General features: G+C 42.3%; 1 protein-coding gene across 5 annotated transcripts in view; it reads left to right on the top strand.

Moving 5' to 3' along the window:
* septin4b (septin 4b) overlaps positions 1–25,312 on the top strand; it is a 53,414-nt gene extending 28,102 nt beyond the window's left edge. The window contains exons 1-13 of one of the 5 annotated variants that reach the window (XM_030066921.1): positions 11,341–11,440; positions 12,994–13,119; positions 15,345–15,656; positions 16,178–16,274; positions 16,404–16,490; positions 16,651–16,774; positions 16,945–17,079; positions 18,184–18,301; positions 18,547–18,648; positions 19,533–19,629; positions 19,902–20,064; positions 21,214–21,313; positions 23,151–25,312. In XM_030066921.1, the coding sequence (XP_029922781.1) occupies positions 13,024–13,119; positions 15,345–15,656; positions 16,178–16,274; positions 16,404–16,490; positions 16,651–16,774; positions 16,945–17,079; positions 18,184–18,301; positions 18,547–18,648; positions 19,533–19,629; positions 19,902–20,064; positions 21,214–21,313; positions 23,151–23,219 (1,500 nt within the window). In that variant the 5' untranslated portion in view covers positions 11,341–11,440; positions 12,994–13,023 and the 3' untranslated portion in view covers positions 23,220–25,312. Of the gene's footprint in view, positions 1–6,124; positions 6,277–11,340; positions 11,441–12,993; positions 13,120–15,344; positions 15,657–16,177; positions 16,275–16,403; positions 16,491–16,650; positions 16,775–16,944; positions 17,080–18,183; positions 18,302–18,546; positions 18,649–19,532; positions 19,630–19,901; positions 20,065–21,213; positions 22,115–23,150 lie in introns of those variants that run through there. The other 4 variants (XM_030066918.1, XM_030066919.1, XM_030066923.1 and 1 more) reach the window with 4 other exon arrangements.
* The last annotated feature ends 461 nt before the right edge of the window (positions 25,313–25,773 follow it).

Raw genomic sequence — 25,773 nt, 5'->3', positions numbered from 1 at the left:
CAGGAGGATCCGCCAACTGGGGTTGCTAAATCTGCTGTTGCAAAAGTAATGAATCTAGGAATAGCTTAGCTTGTGTACGTTTCCAGTCAATTGGCACCTTTGGCAAGCCAGGAAGTCTCGTCCAGACGCTGACATCAATTCTCTTATTGCATCTGCTGAACACACAATGCCAACACTGTTTCAGCAAATCTATGGCTCTTCGTTTAGTCTTGACCCTGCTCGGTAACATTTTGATAAGGCCGTGCAGGAGCCAGAAATCACACAGGGTGGTTTTGTGTTCACGTAGTGTGGGAGATAGACAGGCAGGAATGCAGTGGTGCAGAAGCTAGGCCACACAGCCCGCTGACTTCCCTTTCGCTGGGGCAAACAGAGTTCACCACCCAACAGATGGTGGGCTTGTTTTGTCTGTCACAGCTTTTCATCTCTCAGGTGTTGGTTTTTCCCTATTCTGTTTGGGTGCAACAAACCAACCTAAATAAACATTAACATCACCTTTCTAGACTGGATCAAAGGCAGGCAGTTTGTTCTGTGGTTTGTTCGTCATTCAGCACTCGTTTATTCAGTGATTTTGGGGTCATTGAAAACCAATAGACATAATAATCCCAGTTTCTCATTTTGGATAATGGCTGAGAATAGGCCTAGTAGTTTAAATGTCCAGGTCTGTGCCAAAGGCTGTGGGATAAAGTGCAATTACTGAGCTAAGTGGAAAAAGCAGAGCCTTTGTTGTGGGTTCTGAAACAGAGGTGAAGTGTATTTTCAGCAGCTTTTGTACACATTCCTGCGTGAGAGACTTTGTGCTTGATTTCTCTGAAAGGTGATTCTATATCTGATAAGAGCTCAATCTGCTTTAAATTTTAAACCATTCTTCCTTAATTTAGGCAGGTTACATTACACTATCCATGCTCTTACTAATGGTGCAGTTAAGACCCCTATATGTTTATCTTAATTGTAGCTGCAGATTACAAATGGAGCATGAGAGACACCCCCAGAATAATAATTCTTTTATAACACTTACTATAAATACAGTTCACAGGGCTCTAATACCTAATATTTTCTGCTATTTTGCCTGCAACTCTGTGTTCAGTCCTGTCGTAACTCCCACAAGAGGAATCTTCAAAAAAAAAAAAAAAAAAAGTGGCTAAAATGAGCTGCAGACAGCTTTTGGCCTAGCTGGAAATCACACTCTCCGCTGGGCCACCAGCACAGCAGGTGTAGTTCAGAGAGTGTGTGCTGCTCACTGACACTGTTTTGTACATGCAGGACAAGCTATGGATAACAGCATCCAAATTAGTTCACCCTGCCCTGCACCAGCCTAGAGGGAGCCATTTTTAGCCCTTTGATATATCATGTGGTATCATCATGTGTTTTCCTGTGTTAACACACCATTCAGTGTCATTTTAGTTTAGTTTAGTTTAATCCCTCTTAGCTGTTACAAATGGTCACAGCTACTCTTTGTCCATAGAGCACAAAATGCATGCAAATATACAAGAAATAAGGAAAACAGCATGAAGAAAACAAGCAGGAAAAGAAAACGTAAGAAAAAAAAAACAATGGACAAAAAATTATTGGCATGATATCATCCTAATTCTGTTGCTGATAATTGCCTGATAAGCATCCAGCAGGCTACATCTTTTCTGCGAGGTTGGAAAAAACGTCCATGTTTTCTTCATAATTGTCATTAATTATCAACGTTTCATCTACAGGCTCTGAAGTTTCAATGACAACAACTATAATACTTACAGGTCTAGCTAGCCTCCAGCTAATCACACTATCAGATCTGTGTCCTGCTACACATCTCACCCGCAGAGGCGGATTCTCACACACTCTCGGCCACAGCGTCAAACTTCAAGAAGGATGTTAGCAGAAGTGACAGTCGCTGCAAATCTGGGCGTGTAGATCAGTGGGGCTTGTCATTCTGTGTGATATACAAGCTAATAAGCTAATAAACAAGCTACCCAGGCTTTTTTTGGTCCAGCCAAAAATAACGTCATAAATTGCTATCTGGTATTTGAACATTGCACCATTGCTGTCATTGCTGTGGCCCAGAGTCATGGAGCTTGTGGTCAACTTCCAGGTTCAGGAAATACATTTCCGACTGAATAAGTGGAACCACTTAGAACAGAGCTATTTGAAATCTCTATGCTGTAAATGACTTTCCAAAATACCTCTGGAACATTTTTGGCATCGGTCTCTGACCACATGACATTCCGGCTCACTAGTAAAACGTGTTAATCCCCCTCGTTGGTGACCTCACCAACAGTTTGAAGAACACAAGCGTGGCAAGTGAATCACACAGTAGGTGGCAATGTCAGAAGAACCAAGAAATCTTGCCAAATGAAACAGGCACAAGTGTGCATCTCCTACTTCACCTGTTACATTGGTTCATCTAATTTGATTGACTGTGACAGTGACTTATGGGGTACATGCTTCATTTTTTAAAATCATTTTAAGTAAAGCTCCTAAATTTGAATGAGATTATTATGAGGCCACTGGCAATGGATTTTGGGGCTGACCAGGCTCTCATCAAGTTGAAACCAGCTGTAAATATTGCCAACAAGTTATAGAACAATGTAATGGCTATATACTGTACTCTGTACTATACTACTAAGAACTATTCAGTGGCTTTCATTTCTTCAATTCTCTTGGTTACTGTAAAATGTTCAGTGTGATGAAAATGACTTGAACAATGGAATTCCTCGCTCCTAATCTGGAATTGCCTCTCCCTTTCTTCAGTCCACCCAAGGAAATACCTCTGCGGCAGAACCACATGAGCCATTGTTGCACTGTGCCACCTTGTGAGGGGGAAAAAACAAAGTGAGGGAATGCTTTAGCTCCTTTCCAACAGGAATCTTTCTGTGTCAGATAAAGAACCTTAATTGAATGGAGGAGGAAGTGTCGGAAGTGTAGGTTCAGCAGATCCAGCGTCTCCCGGTTCCTTCTTGTTGTGGAACAATATTTATGTTCCTGCAGAGGTGGTGGATATCTGCTGAAGCGAGAGTCGGTGTACACTGCATGCTACTGTACCATGTACATGTTTCTCAGACCGCTCAGGAGGAAATATGCTTGTAATGGATTTTTTTGCATATTCTCTGTCTTTCTCTTATATGAAATTTTCATATCTCATTCAGTTTTTTTTCCTTGTGAGCTTTCCTTTGCACTGTCCTGCCTGCTGTAGACAGTCGTATGACTCTCCGTGCCTGGGGTGAATGTCGTCCTTGTGTTCAGAGCTGCTATGTAGGCTATGCATGAGCTTGCAGCACGAGACCACTACCAAACCGCTGTGTGAATTACAATAATTTGCCCAGTGTTATGTAATAAAGCTGCCATTAGAGGTCACAGCTGGCTCACTGTGGTGATCACAGCCCACTGACACTGCATTTCGTTTTAAGGCGATGGATGCCTGCAGCATTCAGATTCCCAGCCTTGTTTGGTGACTGAATATGAATTCACATGCACAAAAGCACTACACACACACACACACACACAGGCTTCAATGCTCATATAAGTCAAGCTGTTTCCAGTCTCCAACAGTAGATGGCACTACCCTCTATTTAGTGCCCGCTCCCTTGGGGGTGTGTTTGCAGTGGTGCGTCCACTGCAATGAGCAAATTAAATGCTGTGCTGAGAGAGTGCTGCTGCATACGCATATGCCACAGAGACATGTAGAGATGTGACCTTGTGTACTGTCTTCGCTGAGCATTTGAGATGCAATTAGTAGAGCAGACTCCCATCCGGTCACAGGGTGAAGCCTTTTCGGGGTCTTGGAAAAAAATTTTGGAATACCAGTGCTTGCCCTGGCTCCTGTTCCGCGTGCAATGGCTTTTATCAAGGAACTCATTCCTGCCCCGTTGGCCCCGCGCCACATGACCTTACAATGTAAACAGGGGCAAAGACATTTTAATTACGGCTTGGAATATGATCCTCTGAGCCCCAAAGACAGCACTTATTGTCATGTCTAGTCTGTCTGAGCCTTCATTTAGTGTGTTCGCAGGCCTACGTTAATTGCAAGTATGTGTGTTAAAAAAAAAAATGAAGAAGGAATGAGAAAGATGAGGTACCCCCACACTGCTGTGGTAGTTATTTTTTTGCAGAACAAGATCAGATTAATAAAGTAGAGAAGAAACTGTTTAACAAGCAAATCTAGCTGACCTTAGTCAGTTTTTATTCTCATATAGTGATAGGTAAAAATGTTACACTGTGTAGGTTTGCACTATAGACTATGGTCAAGTAAAAGATTTGCACTAGTTCAAGAGTGTGGTTTTTATCTACATTAATGTGTGTGTGTGCGTGTGCATGTGCCACTGTGTGTGTATGGAGCAGTATGCAGTGATTGTGCTGTATATCTAAAGCCATCCCCTGGGCACCGTCAGCTCTTCCAGGCAATCCATAATAATCACACTTATGATGAGGGCCAACCAGAGAGGATTAAAGTGGACATAAAGTCATCTCCCCAGACACAATCTTTCCGAACAGGAAGTAGTAGAAACTGTCTTCTGTCTGTGAGGTTTTTTTTTTTGTTTTTTTTTTGCCGTCCCTCCCCATTCAGGTCAGTGCTGTACATTTGTCAGCTTTATAGGAATTTCAGTGGGATTTGCCTACTGTGTGTCTACCACGTCTGTTGACCTGAGACTATTTGTATTTTTTTCGCGCTCTGCCTGCTGCTTATGGTAGTTATTACTGTTGTATAAATTGGCACACTCGGCAGCGAGGGCTATTAAGATTGGGATCAGGTCACGTTCAGTTCTTCCTCCCATAGGCAGAAAATGAATTCTCAGCTGAATTCTGCCTCTGCGTTTCCTCTCCTCCTCTCTCTCATGTTGAAGTGAAATGCCAAGATTAGATCCCAGCCCAGACACGAGTTGGGCCTTTCAAACTAGATCTCTGGCTTTGTAGAGTAGACAGTAAAGGGCTACGGTAAGGCAATGGGATTATCACAGTCCACTGGATGCAGGAACACAGTCATGTAGTGCTTTATTTCACTCCTGCTTGGCTTTTTACACAAGAACCACAGAGGCTGACATTGCAAAGGCTAAGTCACTGAGTCTGCTCACTTTACTTAAAACAGACATTCTGTGCAAGACCCAAAGGAATAGCATAATCACAAAATCCTAATTCCTTAAGAATGAGTGATTATTACAAGACTAGCAAAGCACAGTGCTCTGGACAGATTATGGGAAAAGCTTTGTACTGTGGCCTTTGTGTGTGTGTGTGTGTGTGTGTGTGTGTGCGAGAGAGAGAGAGAGAGAGAGACAGACAGAGAGAGAGAGAGTGTGTGAGAGAGATTGTGTATGTATCAGATGAAAAGATTTTTTGTAGCATGCAAGCCACATACACCCTACAAAAAACTCTCTCACCCTCTTTCTCCACACACACATACACACACACACACACATACACACACACGCACACACAGGCTTCTTCTTGCTCTCTGCAGTGCCACTCTGTCCCTGATACCGCCAGCTGAGCGTCCTGGCCTGGATGAGACGGCCTTTGTGAGGAGTTGTATCCATATTGCTGTTTAGTTGTTTCCCATCCTCTGATGGTCAGCAACCAAAGAGCAAAGCCTGAATTTTTGAAATTTGACATGTCAAGCCATCTAATCCAATCTAATTTACAACCTTATTATTCCAGTCATAGACAGCTCCAATTACACCAGGATAGTTTAAACAGAGGCAGCACTGTATGTGTTCATTCATGCATGTGTGTGTTTGATTGTGCATGTATGTGTGTGTGTGTGTGTTTTTGGATGTTTAGGCAATAGATCTCAAACTCGTGGCTTTCAGGAATGAGGGCAGCAGAGGCTTTTTTGGAGGCGACAGGGCAGATGTTGTCACGCTCCCAGCAGAGCAGCGTCTCCTCTGAAGTCAGGACGGCTCTGCAGACACGAGCTGCCGCCGCTCCAGCTGCCTCTCATCTGCATGCCCTCCTCTAATTGGACCAAAGCAAAGAAAGGGGGCGGAGCTGTTGACATGCTCCACATGTAGAGTGGCTGAAACGGAGCCAGAAGGTGTATCTATTCAAAAAAGAAGTGGAGGGAATGTGGCTGGGCAAATTTGATGCCTTCTCATTGGACAGGCAGGGAAAATAGGTGTGCATATTTAATGAGGGGGTGCCCTGAGACTGAAGAAGTGATACTTAGTCTGAGGAGGTTTTCAGGGCCTTTTCGCTGCTAATCTGTGTGTGTCTTCTTTTGGCTGGCTGGGGAGATTGAGGGGATACCACTGGCTCTAAAGGGATAATATGGCAGCAAATTCTGAAGCAAACAGTGATTCAGAGGTATGTGTTTGCTGTTTTCATTGTTCCTGGCCCTGCTGTTATGTGTGTTTGTGTGTGGTAAGATAATAGCTTGTTGTGCAGTCTCTGTGTGTGTTTTTTTCCTTCCTTTCCACTCAGCACAGACAGGAAGAGAAATGAAGCTAGTTGCATGGCCATATGGATATCTACACCTGGGTTGTTTACATACTCTTCATTATGCAAGACTTGGATCGCAGACAAGTTGGGTCATTCATCTGGACTCATGTGACTGGGCTCCGTACTCAAATATGATTTTACAGCAGGAATGACATTTTCTGCTAAGCCTTTTTCCCATGACCTTAAAAACGTTGCTTGATTTCTTTCTGCTGTCTTTTTCTTTAAGAGGTTAAGACTCATGTATTGATCAGGTGAGACAGCTTAATGCACTGAGAGTGCGGCGAGTGTCTTAACCTCTGAAGGTTGCCAGCTGTTGTTGCTCAGTCCGTGACACTGACGGGAATGCTTTTTGGGTAGGTATGCACGCACTGATGTCAGGATATTATTGTCAGAGGATGCTGGCACGCAAATCCACAGGATTTCAGCCTCCTTGGAGTGATACAATAGCAAAGCTAGATGCTTCTGTTGTAGAGCAGAAGGAAATGTGTGTCTTAATAGCCTTTTCTGTTTTCTTACCGGATGTAGAGATGGAACTAATGCATTGGAGTTTTGTTTACAGTACAAGGAGCAGAGTAAACTTGATTTCAGTCCAGTGATGGCACATTTGAATGAGCTCTATAGTTGCATGCATGCCTCTCTCTCTCTCTCTCTCTCTCTCTCTCTCTCTCTCTGACTCTCAGTCTGACTGTGAAGTGAGCCAACCTCACACAGAGCCCTGCTATCACCATCCAAACAACCACAGCATTCACACAGAGCGCACATGCTCACTTCACCACCTGCTACTGGCCTCACCACAAGGGGAAATCTCACTGGTATTCGGCCTGTGCATTCCTCAACATTCACATTATAAGGAGGAATACAAATTTGGGGTGTGAATGCATTGAATTTACGTTTTTATACTCACAGGATTTCTGAAAAAAAGAAAAAGTCGATTCACGTGGGGTTCAAGACCACAGCGTATGCGGATAGTCAATTATGAACCCTCCACCACCCCCACCCAGTCTGCCTTTGCAAAATCCCTCACACTGTTCACTTCACTGACAGAGTGAAGTAAGCACTTCTGCCAAAAGGGGCGGGAAAATGCAGAGCTTGCCAAAGGAAAATGATTTAGAATTCAATGAATAATATCGGAGAAATTATTGTAGCTGTAGAGTATAAATGGCTCCGTCGACTGAATTTTCCTCCCAAGTTGAAACCTCCTTTCACCATACCAGGTCAATAACAACAAGCTGCATGGTTTCTTCATGACTTTCAGCAGCTTCTGATTGCATTTCCCATGTCATATAGAGAGCATTTGAAGTGGGCTTTCCCCTGAGAGCTGCTACAAATCATCATCCATCAGCAGCGTGGCAGCCAAACCCACTACCAGGATCCAACATTAACAAAGCTGCATATTGTCAACCACACAATTTGTTTATGTTGAATTTGGTTTCATGTCCTACAATTGTTTCTCAGGGACTGCCTGGGCTAACCAGAAACTTTTCAGTCCCATCATAAAATACGCCCCTCCTCTCTCTGACATCCTAAAGAGCTTCCTTTTCTACTTGACCAAGGCAATGCTTGCCACAATGGTCTCCTTGATAAGCTTTGATTGAAACACTGTGGAAGCTGGTATTTGTTTTCTGTAATAGAGTAACCAGCCTCTTGCCCCAGAAACTGCTTATTAGCGTTCATTTAAGAAAATATTGGATTCCTTTTAATGTATGGCCTACACTGTTTATGTAATAAGCCGCTCTGTGGTCTAATTGTTGCTTTACCTCCAGCACAGTCATTACACATGACAAACAGGACATTCCACAACAACTACTGTTATAGGTCAGAGATCTGAGATTGGGCTCCGGCCAGGGTTCAGCGTGGAAGTCCTATCTGTTGTGAGGCATCAGCATACAGCTTAATTGCCATGTATGTTCCTATTGATGGTGCAGAAAATGCCAAAGGAGAGAGTGTGCACACACAAAGTGCCACAATGTACCGCATCTTGATTTTCTTTTTTGTTTCCTTTATTCCATGACAGTCTGTGGACATGAAATTGCAAAGTAAAGTGAATCTGTAGAAATGAGTCCTTTTGTAGTGTGACTAATGTGAAGAATTCTTTAATACCAAGTGGACTTGCTCTGTGCTGTTAAAGGGCTTATTTTGTCACATACTGTTATTCAGCTTCTGCTCTGCCCGAGCAGCCAGCCTGTCTGAGGCATTACCAGTCGCGTGTCTCGCTTAAGGGCCTCAGCTGCGTATGCCACCTTGGACTTGAACCAGTCACAATCTGGTTTCATCTGGTCTGAAGTACAAGAAATCTGCTCTGTTTTTCCTGTTTCATCAGGACATCGCTGACAGACTTTGACGACTATGACATCAGTAATGTTAAAGGCTACCTAATAATCGTAATGAGCTAATCCTCCAGATGAGCCAAAATGTCAGTTTGGCCACTTATGGAAATTATAATTGGTGCAGGTCTCAGCTGAGACTTAGTCCACCGGGAGGCTGGCTGTGAAGTGGTAGCCTAATGAAAATGTGTGAAATTGATGTCAGAGCCCACTAGATTATTACTCTAGTTATAGAAGATTGTTTTCGTAATTAGGATTAAAGAATAAAGGGCAATTTTTGTCAGTCTTACATGAAGTTGGACTATAATGTTTCCCTGTCAAATAGGCCAGGGTCTTGAAATATTTGTGCCGTTTTGTTACAGTATTGATGACAATTGTGGTGTGGCTTTGTTGCTTTGGTATGGCTCATTAGAAGTATATTGATGTTTCTAGCAATATGTCAATAGTATGTTTCATAAGCATATTGACATATTGGCTTCACACACAATGATCCATCACTTGTCCACTGGGCTCTGTGAGTGTGTCTCCTCCCTTCAGTTTTAACAGGTAAAGCAAATTTGCACTACTGAGCCTTGCAAGTAGGCACATTTAGCTGGTCACATACAATGCATACAATATTGTTAACACCAAAATGTAGGCAATAAACTCAGAGAGACACGTCCCAGTGTTATATAGCACATTCTCAGGTCAAATCGCTCTATCATGCACATTTTTAAAGTGTTATTCTATTTCTATTATATTTTTTTGAAGCTATGAAGGGTTAGAATATCAGACTTTGCTCGGTCAGACAAGCACTTAAGGGAATTGGATCCCGGCGAAGGATCTGGTGCTATACTGCTTGTCTGGTGGGAGAAACTCACACGGCTTAAGAAAGTTGGGAAAGAGCATAGGGGAAAAGTATGTATGTGGAAAAACTGCAGTACAGTAAAATCTGATGCTCTCCTCTGTTGGACTGCTATGATTATTGAAGTGCAATAACTCTCCAGCCCGCCTTTTGCTGCTCAGAAGGAGGGAATGGGAAGATGAACGCTAAACCCGAGCTTTGCCTACTTGAGAGGGCTGTGTGCCAGGCATACCAAGTAGCTCCAACTGGATGGTCTGCCTGGCTGGAAAGGATGATGTCATTGATATAACTACTCTCCATTACAAATGCTTTTGTTGTTGAGCTGTTTTAAGCTCTGCTCATCTGGTGTATCTGCTGACTTGTGAGATCCATTACACCTACTTTCTCTTCTCCCCTCCAGCTCACTGTCATGATATCACAGCTCAAGAGAAGAGTAGTGTGTTTTTGGCAACACCGGCAGCCCGGCAGGCAGATAAAAAAAAAAAGAAAAGAAAGAAAGGTCCCATCTACAATGAAATATCTTAATTTCTAGTATGTCTTAAATCCTTTTCAGCTGCGGCTGTGGTCTTACCTAAGACTTTGATATCAAGGATAATTACACCATGGAGCAATAGCCTGATTGGTGCAGTGGCAGAGGGAAAAAAAAGCTGTGCTGTGCTCCAGTTTTGACTTTGTCAATTCCCTTTAGAAAAGCTGCTTTGGGGCGCTTCGTGGAAAGTAAGTTTAGTACCTGCACACAGCAATGCCTGCCTCATCAATTAGTTTTAAAGTTAGTGTAACCAGATATAAGTGGCTTAAGGAAGCCAGCTCAAAAAGCGGGGTCAGTGTTCAGGAACGGCACTTAAGGAAAGTGTCTGCATCACTGAATTTGGTTAAAAGCATATTTACATGTTCCACCAGAGCGCGGTGCACCATTAAGTTAATTACATACCAAAAATGAATAAGGAAGACTCCTAGAGCACTTCCCAAATATTAGATATAGTGAATTGTTTTGGGTTTTTTTATTCACTGATTTTGCATTTACATCACTCTCTGCATCTTATTATGTTCTGCTGCCATGGTACATGGTGCGGGACATGATGTCATGGTGGCATCTGCTTCTGCCTGTGTGCAGTGCACAATTTAAAAAAAATAGATAAGAAAAATACATGATGTGAGCTTCATACTCAAGTATACACACTACAAGTTTCCTCTATAGAGAAGACGATCTGATGAGAATTTGGAGCAGTGATGCATACATTTGCATAATTAATAAGGAAAAAAGCTTACTGTTTTATGATACAGAGTTCATACTAATTCTGCCTCTGTGTTATGTGAAGAAAACAAGTGTGCTGGCTCAGAGAGACCTATTATATATCACAGCGATTACAGCGATGCATCAGGGGACTCTAGTCCTCTGGTGTGGTCAACATGTTGGGTGTGCTCCCGCTCCAGTTTAATATGTTTTCCTCTGTTATAAACCTGCTGTCAGGATTTGCATTGTTACACTTAGATATGCATTTCTATGCACTTTGCCAGAGGGTGAAATATTAAGTTCACACGGCAAAAGAGTGGATTCACTCCCGGAGCGCTTGTATCCAGTGTGTTGACTCCACTGCAGGTTCAGGGTCGGGCTTTAGCCTGTGAATGGTGACATGCAGCTTGTCGATGGTGCTGATAAGGTCCCTGGGGCGCTGGGTGGCTCGATGGGGCTGAAGGACGCTGTGTCCTCTGGGAGGGAGGTGTATAAAGGCAGGGGCTCCCGGTCCCTGTTCCCGCTGGCGGCTGGACTGGGCATGAAGAGCAGTTTTTGCAGAGGAAAGAAGAAAAGCCTTTTTGTTCTTAGAAAGGGTGCCACAGGTTAGACGCTGCAACAGAGCAGGTGAGGTTTCATGTAGACTTTGGGGATGGGTGTGTTTTTGCAAATGTTATGGTCTTGCATTTATTCTGGTTTTGTGACTGCTACAGTCAACTTTGTTGAGGAACACTGGGTTTGTGATTTTAAAATCCTTTCTCCATGAGCTAGAGATGTTGGAATTTGAATAATAGATTGACTCATATATGTTTCTTCTGGTTCTCTCAGTCCCTCGTGCTTTTCAAAGCCAGTTGGCAAAATGTACTAAATCTGAATGAGCATTATGTCTAAATCTGTGCTCCTATTGACCAGCTGTCCTATGTAGGTCACAGGACGAACCATGTTGAAGAAGTGATTGGACATTGATCCCTGTGGTTTGGGCATAGCAAAGAAAAGCAGGTCACAGGCCTCCTAAGCTGTCAAACTGTCGATTTCTTCTCTGCCCCTAAGCTCCAAATCCCAGTGTGATTAAAACTGTAAACCATGAATGGATGGCATGGAAAACCCTCTAAGGATGACACAGAAGACGTTTTTACGTTTACATGAGAAGCCTTTTTAACTCAGGCAGAGGTTAGCAATCATGGAAGGATGTGAAATGTAAAATTCAAGTCAGCACTTTGCATCAGACATCCAAGTGACGTCAGTAGGGACATTAGGCTATAATAAAGCACTAAATCAAATGCAGATTGCAAGATATATATAAATCCAATAGCGATATTAAGTTGTTATCATAAAAATAATACAAATATGTATTTTTCTTTAGATTATGTTGGATTCAGAGTTGGCTTTTTTGAGAGCCTGTGTTAATGTACCAGGAATAGACTCCACAAAGCAAATACTTTGTATAAATTGGATTTTCTTTAATTTCCTGCTTTGTAAATGTGCTTTGTAAATATGAATGTGTTTTTAATATGGGTCTAAATTTAAGTGAAATCAGAGCAGAGGTGTCTGTCAGTGTGTTCTGCGTTGGTGTTTTAATTTTCATCAAACATTCAATGACTCTCTTCATTACATAACTCTATCTGGGCCAGATAATCTCATCTGCCGGCGCTGACACTGGCTAGAGTGGTGCATTTTTGGAAGCACTGAATGGAGCGATATCAGAGGATGTTAAAGTAAGTGCACTGCCACAAAATAAATAACATTAGGTGGTGCTGCAGTGGCAGACGGCCAGATCAGACCAACTTGACATTTGGAGATTGTGGAAACAATAGTTTAAAAAAACAACAAAATTTTAGTTCAGTCACTCTGGTGATTACTCAACTGGACAATCGTGTTGCCTGCTCTGGCACCTGCGATCAGTTCTCCAGTCGCATCATGACGCTCATTACTTTGCCTTTATTTAATCATTTCACGTTTTTTTCTTCCTCATCCACCTTGTCCTCGTCTGTTCTGCATAAACGCTGTACGTAATGCTTTCCTCTTGTAACACCACTCCCATTTCCGCCACTCCTGTGAACCCAAATGATCCCACGGTGGATTCTCTTGGGGTCGTGCTCCTTCCTTTTCTTCCCTGATGCGTGTGTTCCCTTGTCCGGCTAAATCTCCATCCCACATGCATACTCTTTCCTGGTTTGGAGATTGCAGAGTGCACTATAGCCCCCGTTGCAATGGAGGACAGTGACCACGAGGCTAACTCTTCTTCAGATGAGCAGGACTCCCACCCTGCCTCCCCTCATCACAGCAGGGAACATGAAGCCGAACAGGTATTAGTGACTCCCCAAAAACGCCCCCGCAATCTCCCCCCAACCGAGTTTTAAATGTAAATACTGAGTGTGTCATTCACCAGTAAGAAGCATCATCTCCAGTTATCTGCTGAACCACAGTAACAATTCAGTCTAAGGTTCTTGTTAACCAGTGATGATGGAACATAGCTAAATACATTTTCTCAAATATTTCACCTAAGTGCAGCTTCAAGGTATCCGCACTGTAGTTGAGTGTTTCCATTCTGTGGAAACACTCAGTTCAGAGATAAATATTGTACATTTTACTCCCCTTGCATTTATCTGGCAGCTGTTGTCAGGAGTTCCTTTGCAGAATAAGGTTTTACACACAAAATGTAAAATATCCTGTGATGCATAGCTTCACAGCTGTTTATGGAGCGGTTAGAGCTACAACAGTAAAACACTTCTTACAGGTTAATGCGTTAATAATTTAACACTGTGAGAGGAACCATTCTTCATTATGACTACTTTTACCTTTCACATTTAAGCACATTTTTCTGCTAATCACTCTGTGCTTTAACTTAAGTCAGATTTTGAATGCAGGACTTTCACTTTTAATGGACTGTTTTTCCGTTATGGTATTGGTATTTTTACACAAGTGAAGGATTTTGGTGCTTTTTCCACCGCTGGTCAAAACACCCCTTCCTGTTCCTGCTTTATCTTTACTTGTCAAGCCACAGCTATCACTGAGGGTTTCATTTATTTATTTATTCTACTGAAAACAAATGAAGTACTTGGCCGGTATTGCCACCCTGAGTCATTTGGCTCTTCCATGTTCCCTCAGCTAACGTAAAGTGCATAAACATAACATCAATAGCAATTCGTAGTATGGGCACTGTTGTTGCTGACTCTCATTAGAGTTAAATGGCCTCATTGCCCTCTCTGTGCCACTGCATTATTTATCTTTGTGCTAGGCTAGCCAGGGAGGTTTTAATCTCTCAGGGGCTGGGAGAGCTGTGGTAACAGGAGTACAGAATACACACAGCAGCCCGAACTTCAGCAGCGGATCCTCTTACAGGCACTGCTACACACCAGAGATCTTTTTTAGTTAGTGTTGTGATGATTTAATACACAGTGACTTTTGAAATCCTTGCAGTTTCGTAGTAGTTGCAATGAAGTATGTGATGTAATGACAGAAATGCGTTAGTGAAGCACCCTAGTTGTCACTGTTGTGGAGACGTTTGCACAACAAATCAGATAAAGGTAACTTGACAAAAAAAAAAAAAAAAAAAACATAGAAAAGGTCTAATAACATGCAGTGCCTCCACAAAATTAATCTAATGGTCATCCATTTCTAACAGTGAAACCTGAAAGTGATAAAACACTGCAGGCTCATTCCTAAATTCAGTCATGTCAGTTTTACAGCAGTCGTTACAGAGGTCCACTTTAATTGATTGAACTCTGTTTGCTGAGATAGTTATATGGATGATCATTCACCTCCAACGTTATCCTTCATTAATAATTATGAAGAGTAGTTGTCACTTGAAATGTACACGCCATGCTGAGTTCAGGTGATGCTTCTTCACCTGTGAGAGAGGTTCCTCAGCCCTTTGCCTCTGTCTTCGTGCTTGAATGAATTTTGTTTCCACTAAAGAACTTGAGTGAGAGGAATCCGTCTTATCAGTGCTTTAGAAAGAATTTCTAATCTAATAAATTTCTAATAAGTTCAGGAAGGTTGTTAATGAGAGTGCCCACTGACCCTTTGATCATGGGCAGAGTTTTACATCAGAAATGGTAAAGAACATCTTCGCTGATATTGGCAGTGAACACAAATTGATTTCATTTTGATGGTCTTTCAAGGATTTCCACCTCTTTGGCTCTTAGGTGTCACACTTCAAAATATTGCACACTGGCATTAAATATTCACAGTCTGACAATACAATGTTTTCAACCCTGTAGCTTGTAACTGTGCTTCAGAAAGACCATCACATCTCTTCCTTCCACTGTCTGAGTCTTCTCAGCAGAACATATATAGGCCAACTTGTATACTTCAAACAACCTGTTCTGTTTCCCTTTACCATTAAAATACCGCAGGCCATTCTTCAGATATGCGTTTTCTGCTCTCCTGATCTTTAATACTTTGCTTTTACATTCACTCCTTGCCTTTCCTCTACCTGACTTTTCCTCCCGACCGCTCTGTTTTCCTCCACTCTGTCTGCTCCTCTGCACCGCCTCGTCCACCCCTTTCAACCTTGACTTCTCCTTAGCATTCAAGTCACTCAGATGACTCAGAGTTGGAGAACATTATGCAAGACCCTCACCACAATGGAGGGCACCGACACCACCACCATGACCATGACCACAAGCACCATCATCACACTCATGACAGGGAGGCTGAGGGCGACGACCGTCCCCACACCCCGTCTTATTTGCGGCCCCCTGTGGCGGGTCGGGCGCAGTCGGATTCAGATCCCAGGTTTCCACTGAGCGTTGGTGTGGAGTTTGACTTGCCGCCCCCCATCAGCCCCACCAGGCCAAGGAGCCCTTGGGCTCGATTTGACCCCTACGATGCTTCTGAGGTAACTCCAGGGGGGCAGCCACAAGATCCAGAGAGGCAGCACAGCATCTCGAGTCTTCGGTTTAGGCTGCTTTCATGGTGACGCTGTAGAAAATGTTGAAATGTGCATGTACAACAACAGATTGTTTTCAGTTCACTGGCTACAACAGTGTGCGTGAAGATCACACTACTTGATGCTGGTTCTGTTTCTTGATTCTGACCCTGATAAAAAGAATAATTTGCGTTCATTCATATCGGGTGGAATGGGTTGTGATCGGTGCTCTGTTGATATAAGGCGGCATTGCTTTGTGTGCCATTGTTTACGCTGGATTTGACTTGTAGTTAAGGTCAAAATCAGAAAAAATACTTGTGGGAAAGTTGAAATTGCCTAACGATACATATATTGTGCTATATCAATGTGAATGGGAATGCCAAATGTTTTGAGTGGTTTGTTATTTTTACACTGCCAAATGTACATTGCGAACTCATTACCCTTCCCTGGTGTACTGACTGACCTTCTGGCTTTTATTAATGTCATTTTAGGACCAGGACAAGGAATATGTGGGTTTTGCCACACTGCCAAACCAAGTGCACCGTAAATCAGTCAAGAAGGGCTTCGACTTCACCCTCATGGTGGCCGGTGAGTTCTAGTTTGCTTTTATTAGTGGACATTTAGTCTCACATTCATATGGAATTGCAGTCATGTCAGGCCACTTGTGATTTTGAAGAGGCTGCTAACAGCTGAGTCCTTGTTATTCTTTGTTTCAAGGGGAGTCTGGCCTCGGCAAGTCCACCCTGGTCAACAGCCTCTTCCTCACAGATCTTTACAAGGACAGGAAGCTGCTCAATGCCGAGGGTGAGGAAGTCACAGCTCTGAATTTATTTTTGTTCACTGACTTAGAGCAAGATCATCTGATGACTTGGCTTATATAATATGCTCCTATAATATCTCTCTCAAATAGTGAACACTGAAGTGATTATTATGTAAAAACGATGGTTTGTGTCCCTCCACCCAGAGCGAATTACTCAAACGGTAGAAATCACCAAGCACACAGTGGATATAGAGGAGAAAGGCGTCAAGCTGAAGCTCACCATCGTGGATACACCTGGCTTCGGAGATGCTGTTAACAACACTGAATGGTGCGTGCTGAAAATCCCTGCTGAATAAAATGACCTCAATCAAAAATGAAATCGCAAATGTTTACACAGAATAAATGGATAACTTTAGATTCTGTAGCCGAATGCGTGACAGTTCAGCTCTTGCACAGTCTGCGTTGCCTCAGTGATCGAGCTGCCTGTCTCCTCTCCAGCTGGAAGTCAGTGGCCGACTACATCGACCAGCAGTTCGAGCAGTATTTCAGGGACGAGAGCGGCCTCAACCGCAAGAACATCCAGGACAACCGTGTGCACTGTTGCCTCTACTTCATCTCACCCTTCGGACACGGGTATCACAAAGCTACGGGCCTCCTCTTCTTCACCTTCTTTCTCTTTCACTGTTTCTGATGTTGGGGGAAAAAGGAATTTTTTTTTTTAACCACAGTATTTGATAGAAAAAGAAGAAGCTTGTTCCTTGTATTTGATTCCTTGTATTGAGCACAGGCCTATTATCTTCACAAAAAGATACATTATCATTACATTATCTCAATGCACTTCTCATAAATTAGTTTCTCATTCAATCTCTCTTATAAAAAAAAAATTCAGACATTGTTCTTTACAGAGCCACCAGAGTAATTGAGATTTACAGTAAAAGTGCCTAGTGTACCAGTGTTTACTAGCAGCGCATTCAGCCCCATAAATTGTTAATGCAGCAGGCACTTCCCTAGAGTTAAAGCTGTTCTCCCCTGCCCTCAGGTGAATTTACATCTGGTGCAATGCTGAAGCGTCCCACCGTCGTTTGTACTGAGTGCTGATGTGGTAATTTTCAGTGCATTTGTGCGTGTAGTGGGCACGTGCTCCGTTTCACATCACAGTGCTCATTGAAGAAGAAATACACCACAAAACTTAGTGCTGCAGTGCATCTATACAGTCACATTAATTGGGACACTGCTCCCTCTGTTGACAAGCCTTAGACATTGCCCTTGATGGGACATTCCCATAGCTATCACTTAAATTTGAAGTGAAATTGAACCTGCAGATATGCTCCTAAGATCTGGAATCAAGTCTTTGTTTTTCAGTTTTGTAGTAATGGATTAAAAAATGATAATCTTGTAAGGGCTGGAAATGCAAGGTCTGGATCGGCTCCAAAATCAATTCAGTTGCTCTTGGCACACGGCCTACCTGTGCACCAGATTTTATGGAAAAGCCTTTATGAGTTTTTGAGATGTCCCACTGACAGGCAAACAAACAGAGTAACTAACTCAGCAGAGGAATTTATAGCCACTGCTTGTAATAACAATGAAACACATCCAATGACAAACAGTGTATTTCAATCATGATGAAAGCCTGCAAGACTTTGGGTATTGATTGAGCTCAGAGTATGTATTGTTGTAGACTGGGAATGAAAGTGTGTTGTGGCTCAGTGCATCACGAACGTATTGTATCTCTTCCAGTCTGCGGCCTCTCGATGTGGAGTTCATGAAGGCTCTGCACGAGAAGGTCAACATCGTCCCCATCCTGGCCAAGGCCGACACACTCACCCCCACTGAGGTCAAGAAAAAGAAAATCAAGGCAAGACTGATTCTAATCTGCATATTTTCAATCTCCACACGCATTTCATTGCGTGAATGAATGATTAATAAGCATCACCCTGCAGTCAGGACATAGCCAGAGCTCATCTATCAGTTTCTTGGTGAACAATGATAGGCTTTGTTTCTGTTGCTGTCATCACTGAAGGAATTATTCACAGTGTTATGCTCCAAATGTGTTCCTCATTCTGTCAGCGTACCCACTCTTCTCCATTCCCGTCCATTCAGATTCGAGAAGAGATCGAGCAGTACGGTATCAAGATCTACCAGTTCCCTGACTGTGACTCTGACGAGGACGAAGACTTCAAGCAGCAGGACCAGGAGCTGAAAGTGAGAGCCGGAGCTCCCAAACATGAGTGCACATGTGGTTTGGAGTTTGGCATACAGAGCTCTATACTTTTGTAGAGAGAGCCAAAGATTCATTATCAGTCCCCTTTAATGTCGAAAACCACAAGAATATTTGTCAGATTTGATTAGATCAGATTAACAGTTGCAATTACTGACATGCTATTCAAACGAGCTATTCAGCATTCAGTTTTACTACATGTTGACGTAAAAATCATGCTCACATTTCAAATTGGTATAGCACCAAAACAGAGAGATGAAGCATTTCTTGTAGAAAACACAACATTAGCAGTGTTTATTTTTTCATTTTATTTTTCAGGGCGGCTAAACTACCATTCGTTTCTGTTGAAGATTCACATTTTGTTTGATTACATCCTTTAAGATGAGCATATAAATACTGCCTAATAATGAACAAACAGACCACACAACATGACCTTGACACCTCGATGGCTGCCTCAGTGTATGGTCTCAGTGAGGATATTGTCACTGTGGCATTATGCTGTGTTTCTGTTGTCTCTGCTCTTGAGAAGCGATGGCAGATATGGTGATAACAAATATTAAAAAATGGGGGCAAAAATAAAATAAATGAAAAACAGAAATATAGAGGTGAGAGGGTAGCAAACTCTCTTAGCAGTTAATCACAGTGGGTGGCTAAGGAGTGGGGACCAAGTGTATGTGTGAATAATGGATTAGATCACAGAATGAGAGTAAGAAGAACGGAGCAGAAAAGGAAAGATTGCTGAGGTAGCGAGAACCAGATCTGCACAGCACCACTCACTGCTGCGCTGCTTCATCCTTAACAACATGTTTACACCCTCCCCACCCACATCTGTTTAAAGCATTACCGCCCTTTCTCTTCTCCCCACAAGGAGAGTATTCCTTTTGCAGTAATTGGCAGCAACACGGTGGTGGAGGCCAAAGGGAAGAGGGTGCGAGGCCGTCTGTACCCCTGGGGCATCGTGGAAGGTACGATTCAGACTCCTAAAGCATCTGTAACACCTGCTGCTGCAGTTTGCTCTTGAAAACACAAATTGACCCTGTTTGGACACCGGACGACATTTAGAAATGTTGCTAGTGACAGTGCTCACAAACACACCGCAGGTTCATTAAGGGGTCTATTTTACATTTTTGTTTCTAGTCACAGTGTCTAGGAAAAGTGATTCTGGTTCAACTCCTCTGAGCTACTTGCAAAACCCTCCTGATTGAGCTGAAACTCTTCTCTGTGTCGTGCCCGACAGTGGAGAACTCGGCGCACTGCGACTTTGTGAAGCTGAGGAACATGCTGGTACGAACCCACATGCAGGACCTGAAGGACGTGACGCGGGAGACCCACTACGAAAATTATCGTGCCCAGTGCATCCAGAGCATGACCCGCATGGTGGTGAAGGAGCGCAACCGCAAGTATGCTCACAAAAAACAAACAAACAAAAAAAACAAACAAACACAGGAACACACACAAACGCTTACACAGTGCTTGAATTTGTGGGTCTTACTGTGTGCCGGCATCAAATATAAGACATTTCTCTGAGTACATTTATTTTTGTCTCTCTCTGCTTCGATCATGTGTTTCTGTTTTCATAGTTTTATGCACAAACGATGTATCCATTATTGTTTTTTTATTTCGTTTTTTTTTTTTTTTTTTTTTTTTTTTTGCATAATTTACAGTGAAATAATTAACAATTTATTTGATGGGTTAGGCTGTATGATTCAATTCTGGCACATATACATTAACTTTTCTGTTTTCCAGTTTTGTGGTTCTCTTATTTGTTTTTTGGTTTGTTGTTTTGGTTTGTTTTTTGACTCTAAGATGTTAATGAGGTCTGACAGTCTACAGCATCCAGCATAGATAATGAAACGGTCCAGGTGTATTTGGGTGTGCTTTGTGTTGCGCTGTGCCTACAATGTGTTTCTGTTCACTTGAGAGAATGACCAGATGATTGCCTCCCACAAAAATGACGGCCAAGTAATGGTGACAGTATTGAAGCACCGAGGGTTGGTCTGGTCTCAGGTGGACACAATTACAGCACGGAAAACTGGGCCCTAAACGCCTGGGGCTAAAAGACTCGGAAGGCGATGGTGAAATTTGTAGCCACTGCTCCCATGCTGCACCCTGCATGGATACACAATCAGCTGATAACAGGCACTCGGCTTGAAAACAACATGAAAGATGAAATAGTGGCCACATAATGAAATGATCCGAAAAGCCCTTGATTGACATTTCTATCACTCTCCTCTAATAAACTGTAAATATAAAATAGTAGGGAGAACCACATATAGTGGAAACATAGAGGAAACAGTATAGTAAGTATAATGGAAACATTCAGGCTCATTAGCCTGAAGAAGCCACCAGCGAAACACATTGCTCTGAACTTAAATAAAAGATCCTCATGACACAGTCCAGTGTGCGGTATGTTTCCACTATATGTGGTTCTCCCTACTAATTTGTTCCTCCACACTACCAGCACCTCGACTGTCACTGTGCACGGGCATTTTCCTACTTTTTGTAAATATAAAATGTTGAACCATTTTCTGCGACCTGTATCTCTGCAGTAAGCTGACCAGGGAGAGCGGAACAGACTTCCCCATCCCCATGGTCCCGGGGGTGACGGACAGCGAGACAGAGAAACTCATCCGAGAGAAAGACGAGGAGGTACGGAATGCCGACCACGAGCCGGACACGGCACAGCAGCATGAGCACGAGCACGATCACGAGCACGAGGCCGAGCACAGTTCAGACCAACTCGAGCACTCAGAGCCTGAGCCCAGCTCAGAGGCACAGCCAGAGCAGAAGGACCAGGAAGACTCTGCTGAGTCTCATCCAGTCAATCAGTGAAGCACACAGACAAACTGATGTTCCCATAATCCCTGTTTGAATGGTCAGGTTACATGCTATGAGCTTAAACATCTGGATGATTTTATGAGGATAAACATAAAGTCGGTTTCTCACAAGTCATCTGGAGCTTTGAGTGGTGCTCATATCTGTGGCATCACCTAGGATTAGAGTTTTGTGTAGGAAGCAGTGGGAAGAGCGAGGGTTTGGAGAGAGCTTAATAGTCCTGGGAAAGTTGTGGAACCCCTCCACATGTGAACATAGGCCAGATCAGCAGAGGTGCCAGTGAGCAGAGGGATTTCTTGGTTTCCCACCCGAGATGCTGCACAGTGTAGCTGCTCTCCCTTCATACTGTTCATATAAACCTGTGATCCCCAGCCACTGTAAATATTTAAGAATCACAATTAACACAGTGCTTCATACTTACAATGCATTACCAGAAATCCCTCTACTGAACCAGCGTTATCATAATTTATAATCAATAAGTTTCAGCATTTGAGCCAAGTGATGGTACCTCTGTGTCCACGGTGCAGTATCACCTCCCCTTGTGTTTTGTCTCCCGCTTAGTTTTGAGAAATCTATTTATTCCACCAAATAAAGTGAATATTTTTTCCTACATTATTTTTATTTATTTATTTATTTATTTATTTTGATATTTTCTGTGTAACCAACATTAAAATTTTGGAAACATAATATTTCTGTTATAATATTATGTTTTTACTATCACTGTGCTATCTTTGAATGTGTGATGCATGTGTATCAATGAGGCCTGGGGGCCTGTAGCACACAAAGTGAAACGCAGTCACATCACAGCGCAGACAACACAAATGTCGAATATTAAACCGGCTGGCAGCAAATGCTTGGTTCACTTTTCACAAGTTTACATCACGTTATGAATCTGAAAGATATGGGGCAGAAAAGTAGTATCTATCTATCTATCTATCTATCTATCTATCTATCTATATATTTTAGTGTGGGTGACAAAGCAGTCCCAGTCATCAGCAAAGGTCACATGATCGAGACTTCTCCCCCCGAGTCATATTGACTTGTGACATGTGATCAGCTGAGTTGTGCGTGCTCAGGCAGAAGCTTTTTCTGGGGCATGCAGCCTGAAAACTACACCTTTAACGTCCTGACTCCACACTACCACAAATGTGACAGGAAAAATTATATATATATATATATATATATGTATAAAAAGTATGTATCATGTGGATGTGTTAGTGTCTAGGGGTGGAAACTGGCGATACTATCACAACACAGGCGATTCTGCGATATGTGATATACTGTAAGACAATAAGCTATGATACATCACGATATTTGTAACTGAAGAGGAGAAAGATGCCAGGAAAAAGGCTGCACACTTTTCCAATACGCAGGCATCAGTCGTGTTTTTCAGTGTTTTAGTCTGCACAGCGGCTGCAACAGGAACATGACAGAGCAGTTCCAGTTCAAATAGCTAAAGGCAGCGAACAAATGCACCTCATAGGAATGCAAAGTTGAAAACTCAAATATCGATGCATGGCACGAGTGTATTGATAATGTATCACAAGAGGAAGTGTGGTGATATATTGAAGTATTGATTTATTGTCCCACCCTTACAACTGTCCATCATGGCTCCGCACTGACATGTGTCTCCTGTCTCTTTGCCTTGCAGCTGCGGCGGATGCAGGAGATGCTGCAGAAGATCCAGGAACAAATGCACACTCAGAAGGAAGCCTATTAACACAGGCCGCTGGTCGCTCTGCCGCATGCACACGTCTCTCTTAAACTGGGGGAGAAAAAAAAACAAAAACAAAAACAAAAACAAAAAAAACAACCCAGAAAACCTTTCCCAGAACGCTGACATCCCCAAGTGTCCACCCAACCACGACTCACCTCACCACCAACACGTTACATCTGCATCAGGGAGCAGACGAGGAGGCGCGGGGCGGCACGGTGAGATGTTCTCCAGACTGTCAGACATGTTGGCACCAGCAGAGCACACACTCCTCACCCTCCTCCTGTCCTCTCAGCCCTGTCCCAAAAAAAAAAAAAAATACATATCTGCCTGTCCAAGCCGGTGTCCAGTGTGACGCCTCGTGTTGTCCGCTGTCTTGGTGAAATGAGTGGCATAGAAACAAGTGGGTGCATCGGGACGTTTCATATATCTTATTTTTAGTAACATTATAACGGATTGATTTTGTTTTTCCACATAAGGTCTTGATATAAGGTTTACATGCAAGTGACTGGTTGACTGGTGCAAGGATTTTTTTTTTTTTTTTTCAAAGCACATTTTTCTCCCACAAGTGTTTCTTTTTTATTAGTAGGCCTATTGTTTGTATTTTATTTCTGTAGGTCAACTTGCATACATACTGTAATAATTTAATTTTATATAATATTACATTTGTAAACATTTTTATTATCATTTACATCTGTTATGTGTTCTTGGGTTTATTTGACTACACAATAGTAGAACTGCTTGTCATGGTGACCTAGGCTGATGTACAAATGAGTGTGTGTGGGTTTTCTTTGTGTAATTTTCCCTCAGCAGAGGCTACCGTTGGTTCATTTGGCTTCATCTTGATGTGAGGATTTAGTTTAATTTGCAGTTAAGTGTTGTCTTGTCAGTACCAGCGTGTTTATCATGAAGCCACCCAGCTATGCATCCTCACAAGCTTGATGTTAGCAGCTCCGCTCAGTGTTGATTCGTCTCGATTTAACTTGAGTAACAGTCCACCGCTCACCGATTGCTAAATCAATATGTAAGATAAGTTTTCTCTTCATGATGAGTGCAGTGTGGCGAGGTGGAGATTTGCCCAAAGCAGAGTTCTCTCAAAGTCTGAGACAGCCAGTCCGCATCCTGGGGGGTTGTCATCATTAACCAGCTTTGATACCTGCCAGTGCAGCTTTATGATTCAAGGATTTCGGTGAGACAAGACCCTTATTGTGCATGAAGTGACAGTATGAGTGACGGGTCGCATCAGAGGCCATGCAGTGTGTTTATTGTTGCATGTGTTGTGAAGGTAACTCAGACTGCAGAGGAATGACCAGTTTCTTGATTATAATCTCCATGGACGATGAAAATATGCATCTAAATTAACTTTTGAGAAAGATCTTGAGATTGAAGATTTTTTTTCTTCATTATTTTGGTTGGAAACGACTTCAGTTCCAGTGAACTCGTATCATGCACATGTGCTTTAAACAAGGACGTAACCTTGAACATTAATTATATAACCAAAGCCAATCCTGACGAATTTAATTTGTTTTCAGTTTTGGATTTTCCCTCGCAAAGTTCACATTAATTATTTTACATTTAACTGTGGATTCTGTATCCCTCCCAGCTTATGGACGTGTTACTAAGAAAAATAAAAATAATTTTGTTTTGGAATAACCCATGAAAGCTAAGAATAATGATCAAAATTATTGAGTGCATTTAGGCGTTTTTGTTTTGCATCCCAGTTGCGGTTTCTTGCGAAGCATTTGTGTGAAAAGCAAACACTTATTTTTGGTGATTTAAATGACTCTGCCATGTTTTGAATTTAAGACCCATGTATGTTTTGTTTTTTTGTTTTTTTCCTTTTAAATTACATTCCTGAACTTTTTATTATTTTTTTATTTTCTTTCCGCTTCCCCAGCTGTCAGAGACGATCAAAAGCAAGTATCAGTCAGGTATTTCCTTGGTTTCTTGTTTCTTAATTTGTTTTTATATGAAATTTGTTTTTGGTTGTCATTCTACTTTTTGGAATATATTTATGTAATAAATTTATAAATGTGATGTGATGGAGAGGACACTATGTAAAAATTCTAATATTGTAATAAAACAGAAGTATAATTTCATGCCTCCATTTGACTGTGAGTTGTGTTCAGGGGTGAGACAGACAGACAAGACAGACAGACACAGACAGACAGAACTGTGTGTGTCGTGTCTTCAGTGCCGCACCAACTCACCAAAACAAATTTCTCACACGTGTTGATGGCCAATAAAGCGATTCTGACTCAGTTTTTCCACGTTTTGCGGTGTGGCAGCTGAAATTCAAAATGCTTTTTTCCCCCCAACAATATCCACAAGCTAACCCTAACCCATAAATGATGAAGTGACAACATTTCTACATTTTGTTACAAACAAAATGCACTAAGTGAAGACATGTAATAGTAGAGAGTGAATTAGAAATGCACACATATTACTTCATGAACAGTTTAGGTGAAAACATCAAGGTGTTGAATGATTTTTTTTTTTTTTTTTTTTTAATGCATTTTGTAAGGTACAGTTTGAAATGAAATGTTATGGCTTGAGATGA

This window comes from Myripristis murdjan, chromosome 13 (genome assembly GCF_902150065.1).
Source record: "Myripristis murdjan chromosome 13, fMyrMur1.1, whole genome shotgun sequence".
Taxonomy (NCBI): domain Eukaryota; kingdom Metazoa; phylum Chordata; class Actinopteri; order Holocentriformes; family Holocentridae; genus Myripristis; species Myripristis murdjan.
The sequence above is the reverse complement of the archived record's forward strand: the minus strand, read 5'-3'. Positions and strand labels throughout refer to the sequence as shown.